The 14,139-nt window shown below is 39.9% G+C and overlaps 2 protein-coding genes across 2 annotated transcripts; one reads left to right on the forward strand and one right to left on the reverse strand.

The window, feature by feature from the left end:
• Positions 1-141: 141 nt before the first annotated feature.
• Positions 142-1,955, forward strand: LOC6579158 (translation initiation factor eIF-2B subunit gamma). Its single transcript, XM_002005019.4, has 5 exons — positions 142-381; positions 451-598; positions 660-1,020; positions 1,089-1,229; positions 1,289-1,955. The coding sequence occupies exons 1-5, from the start codon at positions 225-227 to the stop codon at positions 1,853-1,855; spliced, it is 1,374 nt and encodes a 457-aa protein (XP_002005055.1). The 5' UTR covers positions 142-224; the 3' UTR covers positions 1,856-1,955.
• Positions 1,862-9,172, reverse strand: LOC6579159 (transcription factor SPT20 homolog). The gene is made up of 3 exons (XM_002005020.4): positions 8,787-9,172; positions 2,999-3,436; positions 1,862-2,942 (listed from the first exon to the last, which is right to left on the reverse strand). Exons 1-3 carry the CDS (start codon positions 8,789-8,791, stop codon positions 2,120-2,122), a joined length of 1,266 nt encoding a protein of 421 aa, XP_002005056.2. The 5' UTR covers positions 8,792-9,172; the 3' UTR covers positions 1,862-2,119.
• Positions 9,173-14,139: the final 4,967 nt, after the last annotated feature.

Genomic DNA, 14,139 nt, shown 5'->3' on the forward strand with positions numbered 1-14,139 from the left:
GCTGAAAAGTGCATAAAATTATGGGAGTCTCAATGGAGAAAATGGGTCATCTGACTAGATTTATACAATTGCAAAAACAATGCAAATGCAGTCATGTGACAGCAACATATGTCCCATGGGCAACAGTGTTGGCTAACGCCAAGAGCTGCTCGAACAGCTGTTTCGTCGTCGGTCAAGCGTGTTGGCAATTTAAAATACTCTTGATAATTGTGCTGGCATAAAAAATGACAAATTCCGAATTTCAAGCTGTAGTTTTAGCTGCGGGCCGTGGCACACGTCTGCCAGAAGTGCTTGGCGATGCGCCCAAGTGTTTGCTGCCCGTGGGTCCATATCCTCTCATATGGTATCCACTCAATATGCTAAGCAGGCATAACTTTACAGGTGATCAATATCAATAATGCAAATAATAATTAATATCTAGTGAAGTTCTTATGTTATTTTTTTCTGCAGAGGTAATTGTTGTGGTGCAAGAACAGGATAAACTAGAGATACAGGTGGCACTGGAGCACACGCACCTTAAAGTGAAAATCGACTATGCGACAGTGCCAAGTGACAGTGATTTTGGCACAGCCGACAGCCTGCGCTACATATACGACAAGTATAACTAGTTAATATTAACTATTTATTCATAATATATAATTAGTACTATTCGCTTTCAGAATCAAATCGGACTTCTTGGTTGTTAGCTGTGATATCGTTACCAATGTCAGCTTATATCCGCTGATCAACAAGTTTCGTGCCGATGATGCTTCGCTGGCTATGTTGCTCTTTAAGAGCGGCTTCGAGTCGGACGTCATTATGCCCGGTCCCAAGACGAAGCACAAGCCAGAGCGTGATATGATTGGCATTCATACGGCCACACAGCGTTTGGCATTTGTTTTTGCTGCCAGCGACTGTGAGGATACGCTTAACATTCAGCGTCATCTGCTCAAGAACAAGGGACAACTGGATGTGTATGGGCGACTGCTGGATGCACACATCTATGTGCTCAAGAAATGGGTGATCAACTATCTGCACAGGGTATGAAGAGAGAAAAATCTGTTATTCAAATTATTTAAATTTACGATCAATTATTTAATTTCATTCAGAAAGAGAAAATTTCAACATTCAAAGGCGAGTTTCTGCCACATCTCATTCGCAAACAGCATGCGAGGCGCTCGACAAAAACGTTGCCGGACACTATCTCCGATGTGGGTGTTGCCACCAAGAATGAGGATAATATTTTGCACGTGAGTTGAAGATACTCTTTTCATTTGTGAGCCGCAATCAAAATGTCATTTATATGCAGTATGTAACGCACACGGCGCTGGATCAGAAACTGACACAGACCTCGCTGTTCAATCAATCCCTGTCGCATATACCCTACCACGGCGACGTCGTGCGCTGCTTTGCAGTGCAAGCGCCAAAGGAGGCGATTGGAGTGCGTGTTAATACGACACTCAGTTTTCTGGCCATCAATCGCAAGCTCTCGGGCATTTGGACGGAGCTATGCGGCGACTCGCATCCGCTAATTGCACCTGGTGCTGTGGTCAAGTCGACACAGACCAAGGATATCATTGTCGCGGACAACGCCAAGCTCTCGGAGAAGACCTCGCTCAACTGCAGCGTCTTTGGCGCCAATTGTGTTGTGAGTCCGAAGAATATTGTAACCAACTCGATCATCATGGCCAATGCGATTGTGGATGAAGGCTGCAATATCAACAACTGCATCATTGGACATCGTGCGCATGTGAAAAGTGGCTCGGTGCTAAATAACTGTCTGGTCGGACCCAACTATGTCGTGGAGGAGGGCACCAAAAGCCAAGCCATGCAGCTCTCCAATGCAGATCAATACATGGAAATTGATATACAATGAAGATGCTTAACTTAAAACGTTGCGTACTTTATTATCGAAATGAGTTAGAAGGCGGATTCTTCTAGCAGGACATTAAATATTACAAATAAGGTACATAAAACTCGCGCTAAATTTTGGGACTATATAGTTGTTATAGAATATACATGATAAGTGGGCGCAGCTTAAGCCTAGGGGGTAACTCATACAAGGCGTGGAACGACAAGACTGTTTACATTGGGCTGCTCAGCTGGTCAGCTGGAACAGCAGCTGCTTCGGCTCTCACGTTCACTTCCTTCGCTCGTACAGGTACTCATCCTCGTAGTAGCGGGGCGTTGTGGAGGCAATGAATACCTGGGGCCGGCGCTGCTGCAGCGATATGTTAATCTCTTCTGGAGTACGATAGACCTGCTGCTGCTGCAGATGCTGAAGCGGCGAGGCAGTGAAGAAACGGTACGGCGCCGGTGTCACTGTGGGCGCCAATGTCTGCGGCCTCTGATGCTGATGCTGTTGCTGCAGCTGATGCAATTGCAGCTGTGGCTGAATCTGCGGCTGTATGGTTGTCGTGGGCAATGGCTTCCTATAGGCAATGGTTGTGGGCTGCGGCTGGTGTCTGATCTGTGTAACAACCTGCTGTTGCTGCTGCTGATGATGATGCTGTTGCTGCTGCTGCTGCTGCTGAGGCTGCTGTTGGTATTGAACGCGTACTTGGGGCGCGTGCTGTGGCTGCGGCTGTGGCTGCGACTGGTAGGCAATCGCTTGACGGTGCTGCTGCTGCTGATGCTGAATGCGTGGACGGGGTGCGGGCAGCTCCTCCTCCTCCTCGTCGTAGCGCTCGTGCTCGTAATAGTTCTCTGGGAAATAGCGCTCGGAGTAGCGCAGCGTGACGTTCGGCTTGCTCTGATGCTCCTGCAGATTGATGGGCTTGTAGAGATAGTCGTTGACAATATGGTACTTGGAGGACTGCTTGCAGATGTTGTCGTGCGATGGAGGCATGCAGATCAAGTGGATTTGATGAAAGGTGAAGCCCTCGGGGCAGATCCACGAATGCTTCTGGCTCTCCTGGCAGTAGTGGAAGACCTCACAGTTCAGCGACTCATCGGCATAGTAGCTGCGGAGATTCGGATAAATTAAATTGCTAATTATGAGAGTTGTCGCTGTGCTCACCCAGAGTTGCGATCTGTGCAGCTGAAGGAGGATTTGCTGAGCAGCGTGGAGAGACGATCGGGCTCTTCGACTTCCTCCTCCTCCTCCTCGCTCTCCTCACGGCTCAGCGGCTGCTTCTTCAGATAGTTGCTCTGCTGCCTGCCATTGTTGCGATTGATGTACACCTGACGCGGCGCCTCCTCCTGATCCTCCTCGCTGTACTCGTACAGTGGCCGCTGCTGCTGCTGCTGCTGCTGCTGCCGATAGGCCAAATGTGTCTGTGCCTGCGTCTCGAATTCGTCATCATCATCGCCGCTGGCGCTCACATCCAGGGAGCGTGCCGAGAAGCCTTTCGGCTTCTCCGTGGTGGCCGTCGCTGTGGGGGCACCCGTTGCGGCAGCATGTGCACAGGCACACAGGCCCATTGCCACTAGGATCAACGTCAGGCATCGATTGCTTCTGCAAAATACAACACAAAGATACACACACACACATGCAATGAGAAGAAATGGGAATTGGCAATAGCAATCAGATTAGCCAAGTCATGCCATCAATAAGTAAGACTTTATGATATGGGAAACTTTTGTGGCAACCTCAATGCGCAAAACGCGGGAAAAATATTTGATTTTACGCGAACCTTTTGCCGCGAGACACCAACAAAAGCGCAGAGAGCACAAAGAAAAAAAAAAAAAAAAAGATGCAGCGAAGATGCCGCCAAATTGCAGCCAAAGAAGGCAACAACTGCGGCAGCCCAGCGACGCGTTATGCAAGACCAAGGCACCAGCAGCCGCAGCCGCTGCAGCAGCACAGAAACTAGTTATAAGGTAATCGCATCACAGCTAAAAGATTGAGGGTATGCGGAGCTGGGACTCTCGGCAGTCGTCAAGCTACGGCTAAGAAGTGCAGTTAGTTGCACTAACTGCAGCAGCTGTGGAAATGCCGATGGCCAAAAGTCGTTGCTGGAATGCTCTATGTGAAGTGTGCTTTAGAGCTCGAAATTGGCAGATAATAAATTATCATATCATATTGTCATGATATGGCATATTCTCTAATCTCTGCCAAAGTAAGTATTCATTTTTCTTGTTTAATTACTTTGCAAAGCAAATCTTGATTTGTCGTAAGTCGTGAAACACTGAAGATTTGTAGTCAACTGTTGTTTATAATGGATTCACATTATCGTAGTAATTTCTTTTTATAATGGATTAACGTTATTGTAGTAGCTTAGCTTTGCATTTCTTAGACAACTTTAGCTAATATTTTTGTTTGCAAAATTCTTTTTTTTTGCAGCAAAATTGGAATCAAATCTCAATGTACGTATTATAATATTATATAAAATCTAAGATCAATAAATCCTTTTTAAATTAATAATTTATTATGAATGAAAAAGTAATCAAGTAATCTTGAACAGCCCCAGCAAGAGATTATCCGCTGTTTATCCATGTGTTTGCTATATTGTATTAATTAATTAATTTATAAAGTATTCAAAATTAGTCTAGGGCTGCATATAGATAGATAGATATATTTTATTATTTGGCTGATTTTTATTTATTTTTTAAAAATTCTAATCAATTTTTCAAAGACTCCAAGTGTCAAAAGTACATGTTTTTTAATTATTAAAAAATAAATAATATGAATTTATGCATATACAAATATCAATAAGCGAGATCGCAGTTGGCTGACTGACTTTTAAAAATTCTGCCTGCATTTTATACTTTTATTTTCGTTTATATATGGAATATTTCTATGAGCTTTGCTTCTTTTCAACCTTCGTTTGCTTAGTCATAACTCAGACTCATATATTATAAATATCTACAGTTGCATGAATTTATAGATATTCTTTTTAATTTTCAACTCCCTCGAGGCACATTCTGTCTTAGCCTACATAGCTAACTGCTTGAATACCCTATTAAGGCGCATAACTTGTATTTATGTTTTTGGCAATCGTCTCCTGGGATAGGGTATAAAATGAAGATGTGCTGCTGCTGCTGCTGTTGCTGCTGTTTCTTTTTTTTTTTTTAGTTGCTCACTTTTCTCAGCGACGGGTTCAATTTAAGCGCCATTTAGTGAAAACCCACACGAAGAAGCATAGCCAACAAGTTGGCCGAAAGTCTTTGGCTGAATGTCAACGGCGGGCCAGCTACGCATTGTGGCCAACTACCAAAGCCAGTTGACCGGCAGCCAGTTGGAGTTGGCTTGACGCTGTTACGGCTTGGCCAATGTTACGTGCTCGCGTGCAGTGCAATTGAATCGAAGGCATTTACAATCGAAAGCAGAAACAGTGGAACATAAATAATATTATGAGCGATAATCATAATATGAAATGTATGAGAGTAGAGCAATGGCGAAAAACCCAACTTTTACTTTCAATGTGTCAGGCCAAGTGGCTGTTAATGTTGATGCTAATGGTGATTCGGCGCGGCGCTAATTAAGGCATGTTAATAAAGCGAATGCGAAAGCTTATGTAATGGCCACTGCCTACACACACACACACACGCACACACACACACACACACACAAACTATATATATGTAGTGCTCATACAATTTGTTTCAGCAATTCTAGCTGGCAATTTGTCTGGCTGTCTGGCCGTCTTTCTGGCCTTTAGCCAATTTGTTGTTGTTGCTATTGTTGTTGGCCACCTTTGAACTTTTGCCAAGTGAGTTAAGTACTTTGCGGCAGCTGCAGCTGTTGCCGTGTTGCATTGTCACTACTGTGGCAGCTACTGTTTGATTACGTTAATCCTGGTCCATCAGTTATTGGCAAGAGCAAGAGCAACAGAGAGAGCGAGAGAGAGAGAAAGAGGCGAAACGCCGCCTTGGTTAAGTCATTAACTGGATTCATCAATTTCGTTTAAATTGGGTTGCCAGCAAAACGTTTCCTAGTGCTCCACATAATCATGCGTTGCATGCCACATAGCTAAAGTGGCCGCACTGTCTGCCATAAATGGAGCACTCCACTTCACTCCATTTCACTCCACTCCACTCTACTCCACTCCAGTCGGCGCTGTCTGCGCTTTCTGTTGGTGTTAGTAGTCCAGATGCCTAAACCAGATGCCAGACATGCACCACATTACATCACATGGACGCCAAGAAGCGATGCGTTGTCTCTCGAGTCTGTGGATGCCTATTCACTGGTCTCCTTGTCTCTTATGTCGCTTGTCGCTTATCGCTTGTCTCTTCGCCTCTAACCGCAGTCGTAAGTCGCAATCGTAGCAAAAATGGTTTCATTATGCACATTCATATAGAAAATCTAAGCGTGTGTGTGTGTGTATGTGTGTGTTTGTGACTTTTCTTGACTGCCAATTGAATTTTTAGCAATGTTTTTATTTTGGCCAAGAGCTGAATACGTTTTGATTTCCTTAAAAGCTGGGCGTATAACGCCTGTGACATAAGACATGTTGTTTTCAATTGATTATGAAATAGAAGCTTGAGCCATTCAGGCTAAATGCGGGGCTTGAGAAAATTACTGACCAGTGCAATAATAATGTAGAGTAACTAAGTGTATCAATGGAAGTTTGTATAGATATGATATATACGTATGTATGTTATATAATACATCGACGATTATAGAAAATTAAATATAAATATATTTTAAAACTCTATTCATATTTTTTTAAATAGTTTCTTGTTTTATTTTTTAATTTTTTAAAGTAATTTTTGTTAAATTTTTTTTTTCCAATTTTTATTTTTTATTTCAGTTCATCCAGTTGAACAAATTGATTTTCTATAGCCTATAGAAATATTTTACATGCCAGTTTGTTGTTTAAGTCTTTTCATATCATGTATCATGCAAGTTTGTTGCCTAAGTCTTTCTATTTGATCAAACCCCATACAATTTGAATGCTAGTATAACAATTTCTCAATGCAAGTTGTTCAAAGCAAATTGTTTTTAACAACCAATTTTGTTGCCCAAGTCTTTCTTTCTTTTTAAATCAAACAAATGTTTATCAATTTGAATACAATTTTGCTAAATTTCCCAATTAAATTTCGTTTTGGTTCAAGTTAACTGAAGTAAAGCAAATTGTTTTTGTGTGTTTTTCTTGTTTGTTTCATTTCTTAGAGCCTGCTCAACAATGCCATTAGCTGCCATTTAACACCTGAGTTTGTTGCCTAAGTCTTTTGTTTTCACTTAAGCCGCGAGTGCTATGTACTTTAATTTTATTGGTTAATTATACCGCACGCTCGTTAGCAGCACCGAAAAAAAAATTGAAAACACAACAACAACAAAAATCAAGCAAACTAAATTACATTGCACTGCTACAATTACAACAACAACAAATTAAACAAGTTTAATGTGCGTGCATTTTTTTCTTTTCTTTTTTCTTTTTTTGCTTAATGGTGAATCGCTGTGGCCCTCTCTTTACGAGCCGTTGATTTTTCAGCATGTGAATTATGTGGAGGATAATTGCGTGTGGCAATGAATTTGATGTGCAACATTTTCTTTCTAGTTTCGCTTTAATTGAAAAAACAACAACAACAAAAACAATTTGTTACAGTTTGCGAGTGACCTTCGCGCGAGGTTTTGTGGGAATCTGCAAAACATTAAATCGTAGCTGGGGCGTTCAAATTCATTAATTGCATTAAATACACACCCAACAAATGCCAAATGGCAAATAGTAAATGGTAAGTGGTAAATGGTAAAAAAAAAATAATAATAATAATAAGAAAAAGAAACCGATTTAATCGTCGACAATTTGGCATGTCTTTTGATAGTTGAGGCAACGGGACGCACGAGGCCTCGCCCAGCGGACTAACGGGCTGGCGGGCTGGCGGGCCACGCATGCGCATTGCTGTGCGTACGCTCGTTCGTTCAATCGTTCGTTTGCTCTAACTGTAATTTCAAACGCGACGACTTTTGAAATATTGCGTATACGCCGCATGTGCATGTGTGCAAGCGATACAATTTCGCAGCTAGCGTAGTGCAGTTATATAATACCCCGTAGTTAGCCCAAGTAATTTATACGCCTCTTTTTAGAAAGGATTGTCATAAGCTGACAAATGTTGCAATTTGACTGTCGCTGTTTGCCGCCGCCTATCGAATCGCTGATCTCTGGCTGCTTTTGACTCCATTTATTTATTTGCTGACCAGCGCGAATGCACTCCAGTTAGCGCAGAGTTTGGCCCTGGCCTGGCAATGAGTCAGCGGGACAGCTGGGACAGTCGCTAAAAACCATTGATTGACACAAAGGCTAACAATTCAGACTGTGCTGCAAGAGTTTCGCTTTTTTTTAGCTTTTTTTTTTTTTGTTGTTTAGCTGTGAGCGCATTTTCCAAGCTTATTTACTTAACGCTTTACTTCTTCTGTTTTGTTTTTTTTTTTTTAGTTTTTGCGCACTCAGAAGGCGTTCAGACAATGAGATTAGGTAATAAGCCAAGGCAAAGCCTCAAAAGACGTCCAAAAGACACTCAGCTCCAGCTCCAGCTCTGCTAGCTGTTTCTGCGGCTGCGGCTGTCCAAACCAAATTCAGTCTGAGCCGCAGGCAACAAGACTTAAGACAAACAAAGCAAAACAAAGCAAAACTCCCACGCCAAGCACAAACACACACACACACACATAGCTAGAAAAAAGCCAGAAAAAGGTCTCACAACAAACGCGCAGTTACAGTTACGTATGCTCTATGGGTTTTGAAATAATTTGAAAAGAATATTTTTTTTTGTGGTTGCCAAGCGACACAAATTTGACGGCCCCCACCTTCGCCCCCCCGTTCCTCACTCCACCCTTCAGTCTGGCATAATTATAGGCAGCAACTGCATTGAAAATTCTTTTCGGGGGCTTTGCTTTGTGATTCATAGCTGCGACTCTGACTTACTGCATTGCTGTGGCGGCGACTCCTTGAGTTTGTATCCAAATGGTAGTATATAGGAAAAGCCAATTGATTCTTGTGCACTCGCACAAACACACGCACACTTGAGCACTTTAGCACACACTGCGAACTGAGTCGTATTTTGTCACAGTGCACTTAGAGAGTCTCGACTTCAATCAATGTTTACTTTCTGTTTATATACAGATATCAATGTGTGTACATACATATATACATATGTATTTGTATCTGTATGTGTATGTGTGTGTTCACTTTATGTTGCACTCTAAATGCCACAGCGCTTGACTTGTGCGGCTGCTTCGACGTTGGCTTCGACTTCGACTTGGACTTCAACTGCTGCTGGGACAAACGTTTCGCGCCAGCTCAAACAACAAAATGAATGGCTTTCTTTGGCTTGTTTATGTTTTATACCAAACAAGAGCTCGTCGAGTGGTGAGTGGCAAGTGGCAAGCAGCGAAGCGGCTCTCTTAGCGGCGCTCTTAGCTGATCTCTGAGTTTTAGCTCAACGGCTGAGTCGTTTGCCTTTGGTTTTGCTTTTGCTTTTGTCATTCATATTCAATCATTTGTTATGCAGCACGGTGAGCCATGAAAAGTCTTCAGTGATTCACTAGAATATCAAACTGATTGATATCTCAAAACTTAACATTCATTATGATATCATATTTGTAGCAAAATTAAATTCAGTTCGTAATTGTTTCTATGCCATAAGAAGTTAATTTTTAATATTGTTGAGATCTCTTTAATAATTTGTTTTATTGCTAGATTTGTTGCGCGTATTAAATTGATAAAACAGTTAACATTAATTTTACGAGAGTAGTCAAAGTAAACAAATGTAAGACAACATAATTTTATTTCTAGCACAGCTGCACTATTTCACTGCCAGTCATATATTATTCTTGAAATTATATATTAAAAAAATATATTATAATTTTTAATTGTTCGAGTCCTCTAAACTGTGGGAAAATATAATTGAATATATGTGGTGTATGAATTAAATTTTAGCTTGAGCCACTTGAAATAACGAATAAGATAAATAAAATTTAAAATATGTGTTTTGATCATTCATTCAATTTTTTAAACATTTATTGAGCTTTTTTTAAATTTTTATATGTGTACTATTTTATTTATAAAACAAAATATATTATAAGTTTTATTCAATATATATAAAATTTTTATTTGTAATTTTTCTATATCTAGCATTTTTAGATCGATTTCTCACAGTAAATTGTAATATTATAAAGAGTAAAAATAAATCAAATTTATAATCATATTTAATTTTAGCAATTTTTATTTTACTTATGTGGTTTAATAGCAAATCAATTCAATAATTATTATTTTTCTTATTGTATAGCTCTTTGTATCTATATAATTAAATATAAACAATTTTAGTATACTATATACCAGTTAAGTTCATGAGTTGTTAATTAACGCTAATTTCACTTAATTACCAGCTTATTTCCTACGTTGAAATCTAATGAACATATTAATTAAATGCCAGCATAGCAGTTACATGCTCAATGCGCGTATATACATACATATGTGATTCAGATTGGCATTTATGATATGTCCAATTGGAATTGCCTTGCTTGCCAACTAAACTTCGCCAAGCGATGGATGCGCTAGTCCAACTAGAATTTCTACATTTATATCGAATATCACGCATACCACACGTAAGCCAAGTGCAACATCAAATTTGAGCAAAATATAAATATATTTATATTTATAATCTATACACTCACTCACCCTCAAAAATTTGAGAGCTTTTCGCATTTTGCATTCATCAGATATTTTATGTAAGTTAAGTGCAATCTGCTTGGCTAGTTAAAAGATATTCTCGTAATTAACATTTGTGCTGTGTTGATTTTCTCAGCCTTCGCGACGCGACTTTTTACACAGTTGCATTTACATATGGCTGCTGCTGTTGTTGTTGTTGTGATTTTTTTTTTTTTCTTTTTATATATATTTTGTTTTCTTGAATATAATTTGCGCCGGTTTTTTATGCAGCGATGCTCCCACAGACCGCGAAACCTGCACAACAACTCATCGCCAATGAAATGCTAAAAGCTAAGCAACACACACACAGACAAAGACAGAGAGTATACACACACACACACACACATCTTTACAGTGAAGCTTCGCATTTGTTTTGCTAATATGAATTAATTTACAATTGCTGCAACGCCTAAAAATGTGAGCGAGGCGCTTGATTTTGGCTGCGGTAGGCGGCAGGCGAGGGGGAGGTGGAGGAGGAGGCTGCTAGCGCGTCTGTTGAACTTTTGTCGTCGATTGCACTTGCCACAAGATTTAACTGCAGCTCTAACTCTTGCATTTTCTTGGGCAGCAGCATTCAAGCATTTCATTTCAATTGGCTCTGCGTTCAATGTCTAGACATGGACACTGACCGCAGCTGCCAACAGAGAGAGAGAGAGAGACAGAGAGAGAGAGACAGAGAAAGATAATGATTTATATATGTATATATAAATATATATAGATTTATTTATTAGATATACGCTTTAAAATGATTTGGTAATGCACGAGGCTATGCAAAGAAGCGTAACGCAAAGAAAGTGCATTTGTTGTTGTTGTTGCTGTTGTTGTTGCAATTTTGGAAAAGTGTTTGCCATCAGCTTTTGCTTTGATTGTTGCTTGGTTTGTCTTTTGGCTGTTGCCTGCGCGCTGGCCAGGTGATATAACAAGTTCACATAATTTCGCTAGCTTTTCTTTTTTGTATTATTGCATTTTCCACTACAAACACACACACACACACACACACACACACACAGACATAGACACTCACATATGTATATGTGCATTTGTAGTTGTCTTAAAATAAAAGTTGTTAGCCCGCATGCACATTGAGTGAGTCGCAGGGCGGCAACCGCATCGAAATTCATGACTTGATTCAGCAAATTATAATTGCAGCCAATCAAAATAGTTCCCAGCTGGTTGTAGTCGTCACTTTTTTCCCTTTGCCTCAATTATCATGCATAATTAATAAATGCTCACTGGCACTACCTACTGCTGCTGCTTAGTCAGCGTTATTATTTGAATTTTCAATTCGAGTGCCAAAAACTTAACAACAAATTTACTCGCATTTACGCTCGGTCATAAAAGAGTCGCACGGATAAAACAAAACGAAATCAAATTTCACCAGTGCAAGTGGCCAACTTTGCGATTGTGGCAGCTGCTCGCGGACGGGCCTAAACGGTGGCTTGTTTACATGAGGAAGTTGTTGTTGATTGTCGCACAACTGCGACAGAGACAGAGTCAGAGACACCGACAGGGACAGGGACAGGGACAGGGACAGGGACTGGCGACTGGCACTGTGACTGTGACTGCCATTGTGACTGGGCTTGCGCTTGCGGTTCGCTTAGGTGGCCCGACGCGACGGTCAGGTTCAACTCGAAATTATGGTCATAATAACAAAGGAACTATAAATATATAGACATTTGTTGTGAAACTAAGCCGACGATTTTATACTCTTACTAAATATGTGAAGGGCTGCAAATTATCAAAGAGCTTATGTAAATCATTAAAATCATACCTAAACTAAACAATTAATTAAGAGATCTTAATATATATTTGCTTAATTTATGTAAATCATTAAAAATTGGCATAATTAACTAAACAATTGCTTAATTTTCTCTGATTTACTCTGGGCATTTATTTAAAAACTTAATCAAAAAATAAACTTCTTTGTTTTTAGTTAAAATGTAATATTTTTGTAGATGACAAATTAAAAAAAAAAAAAAAAAAAAAAAATACTTCCACGACTCTTAGCTAATAAACACTTAGCATATAAATAAAGCTACAGGTACAAGCTTTAATCGAGCCCTAATAACACCTTCCACTCATTTTTATGTAGCTGTAAATGTTGTCTCCAAAGTTTCATTATTGTCACACTTTAACCTCAACTTTCTCAAAACTCTGAGGCAATTGAGAAATCTAGTTACGACTGGGATTTATATTGGGAAAATCTTAATATTAACATGTGTCTACATACTTAAATATAAATGTTAACATCGAAATGTAAACACTTTAAACTTAGCAGCTAACAGTAACATGTTAACTGATAAATGTTAACTCTTAACAGCCTTAACAGTTTAAGCCAATATTTGAATGCCAAGCAGATATCATTTTAATAGTTGAGTTTAACATTTTAATTATCAATAGTCAACAAGTTTGTTAAGCTATGATTAAGCTTTCATAGGGTGAGCACTGAGATCAGCTCACATTGATAAACTTGAGCTGAAGTGCAAAATGTTTAGAGTGAGCACACAGAGAAATGTTTTTTTTTTTTTTTTTTTTCATTAACTAATTAGGCACACTGCTCCAGTTAATTCAGCAAAGAAATAATAAAGACAATGCGTGAATGGCTTCAGTTATGTCATTTGCCTTTCCTTACGGATGGGCCCAGTATAATTGGAGTAGTATTTCATAAGAATTACGAATATGATTCAAGCGCTCGTTTCCCCTGTTATGTTATGGTAATCAAAAAAGCGAAAGTAACTCCAGTGGTGAACGTTCTAATAAATGGTAGAAAAAACGTAGTTCAAGGTTTTATCGCACGTCGGATGGCGAATCGAAATTAATTATATTTTCTCAAGTCTTGAGGTTCTGGGCGCTGGCTGTCTGTCAGGTCATTAAGTTTTAATGCTCATACGCAGTTAGCAGTTGGATTAAGTAATTTTTATCTAATTTGTGCGCAGTTTGGTGTATTTTAGTTATGCTGGGTGTGTGCTACGATTCGATTTGGTGCTACGATAATTAAAGAGATTCATAGCTGACAGCACTCCCACCCGGCGCTCGCCGCTTTGGCACTTGGGGAATTTTCATTTCACATTGTCTAACAATGGACCAGCTTAAAGACCATAAAACCAACAACTACAACAACAACAACGGACAGCAGCCGGAACTTGTGAGCCGCATGATTTGTAAGATTTCTGTTTTTATCTGGCTTACAGTCTAAGAGCTATCAAGATCTGCTAGCTCTGCTCAACGTAAATCCCATTGCAATATTTGGTGCTGACGGAAATGGCTTGAACTTGACATTGACCAAGAGCGCAGGCGCATGGAGAGCGGGCACAGGGGGAAGCAGAGTGGGCGTTTCAAAGAAATGCAAATGAATTTTCCATGAGCGGCTCACACATAATTATCAGCTGAGGCGGAAGGAAGTAAACTGCGAGTTACCAACAAGTAAAAGCCATTGAATTTAAAATTTAAAATTTATTATATGATTTAAGTTTAGACATGATCTCGTTAGCTGATTATGATGTAGTGATATTTAACAGTAGATGTGAGATTTTTAGCTGAGCCGATTATGATCTCGATGTGATATATT

The sequence above is a fragment of the Drosophila mojavensis genome, unplaced genomic scaffold (assembly GCF_018153725.1).
Source record: "Drosophila mojavensis isolate 15081-1352.22 unplaced genomic scaffold, ASM1815372v1 contig_80, whole genome shotgun sequence".
NCBI classification, from domain to species: Eukaryota; Metazoa; Arthropoda; class Insecta; order Diptera; family Drosophilidae; genus Drosophila; species Drosophila mojavensis.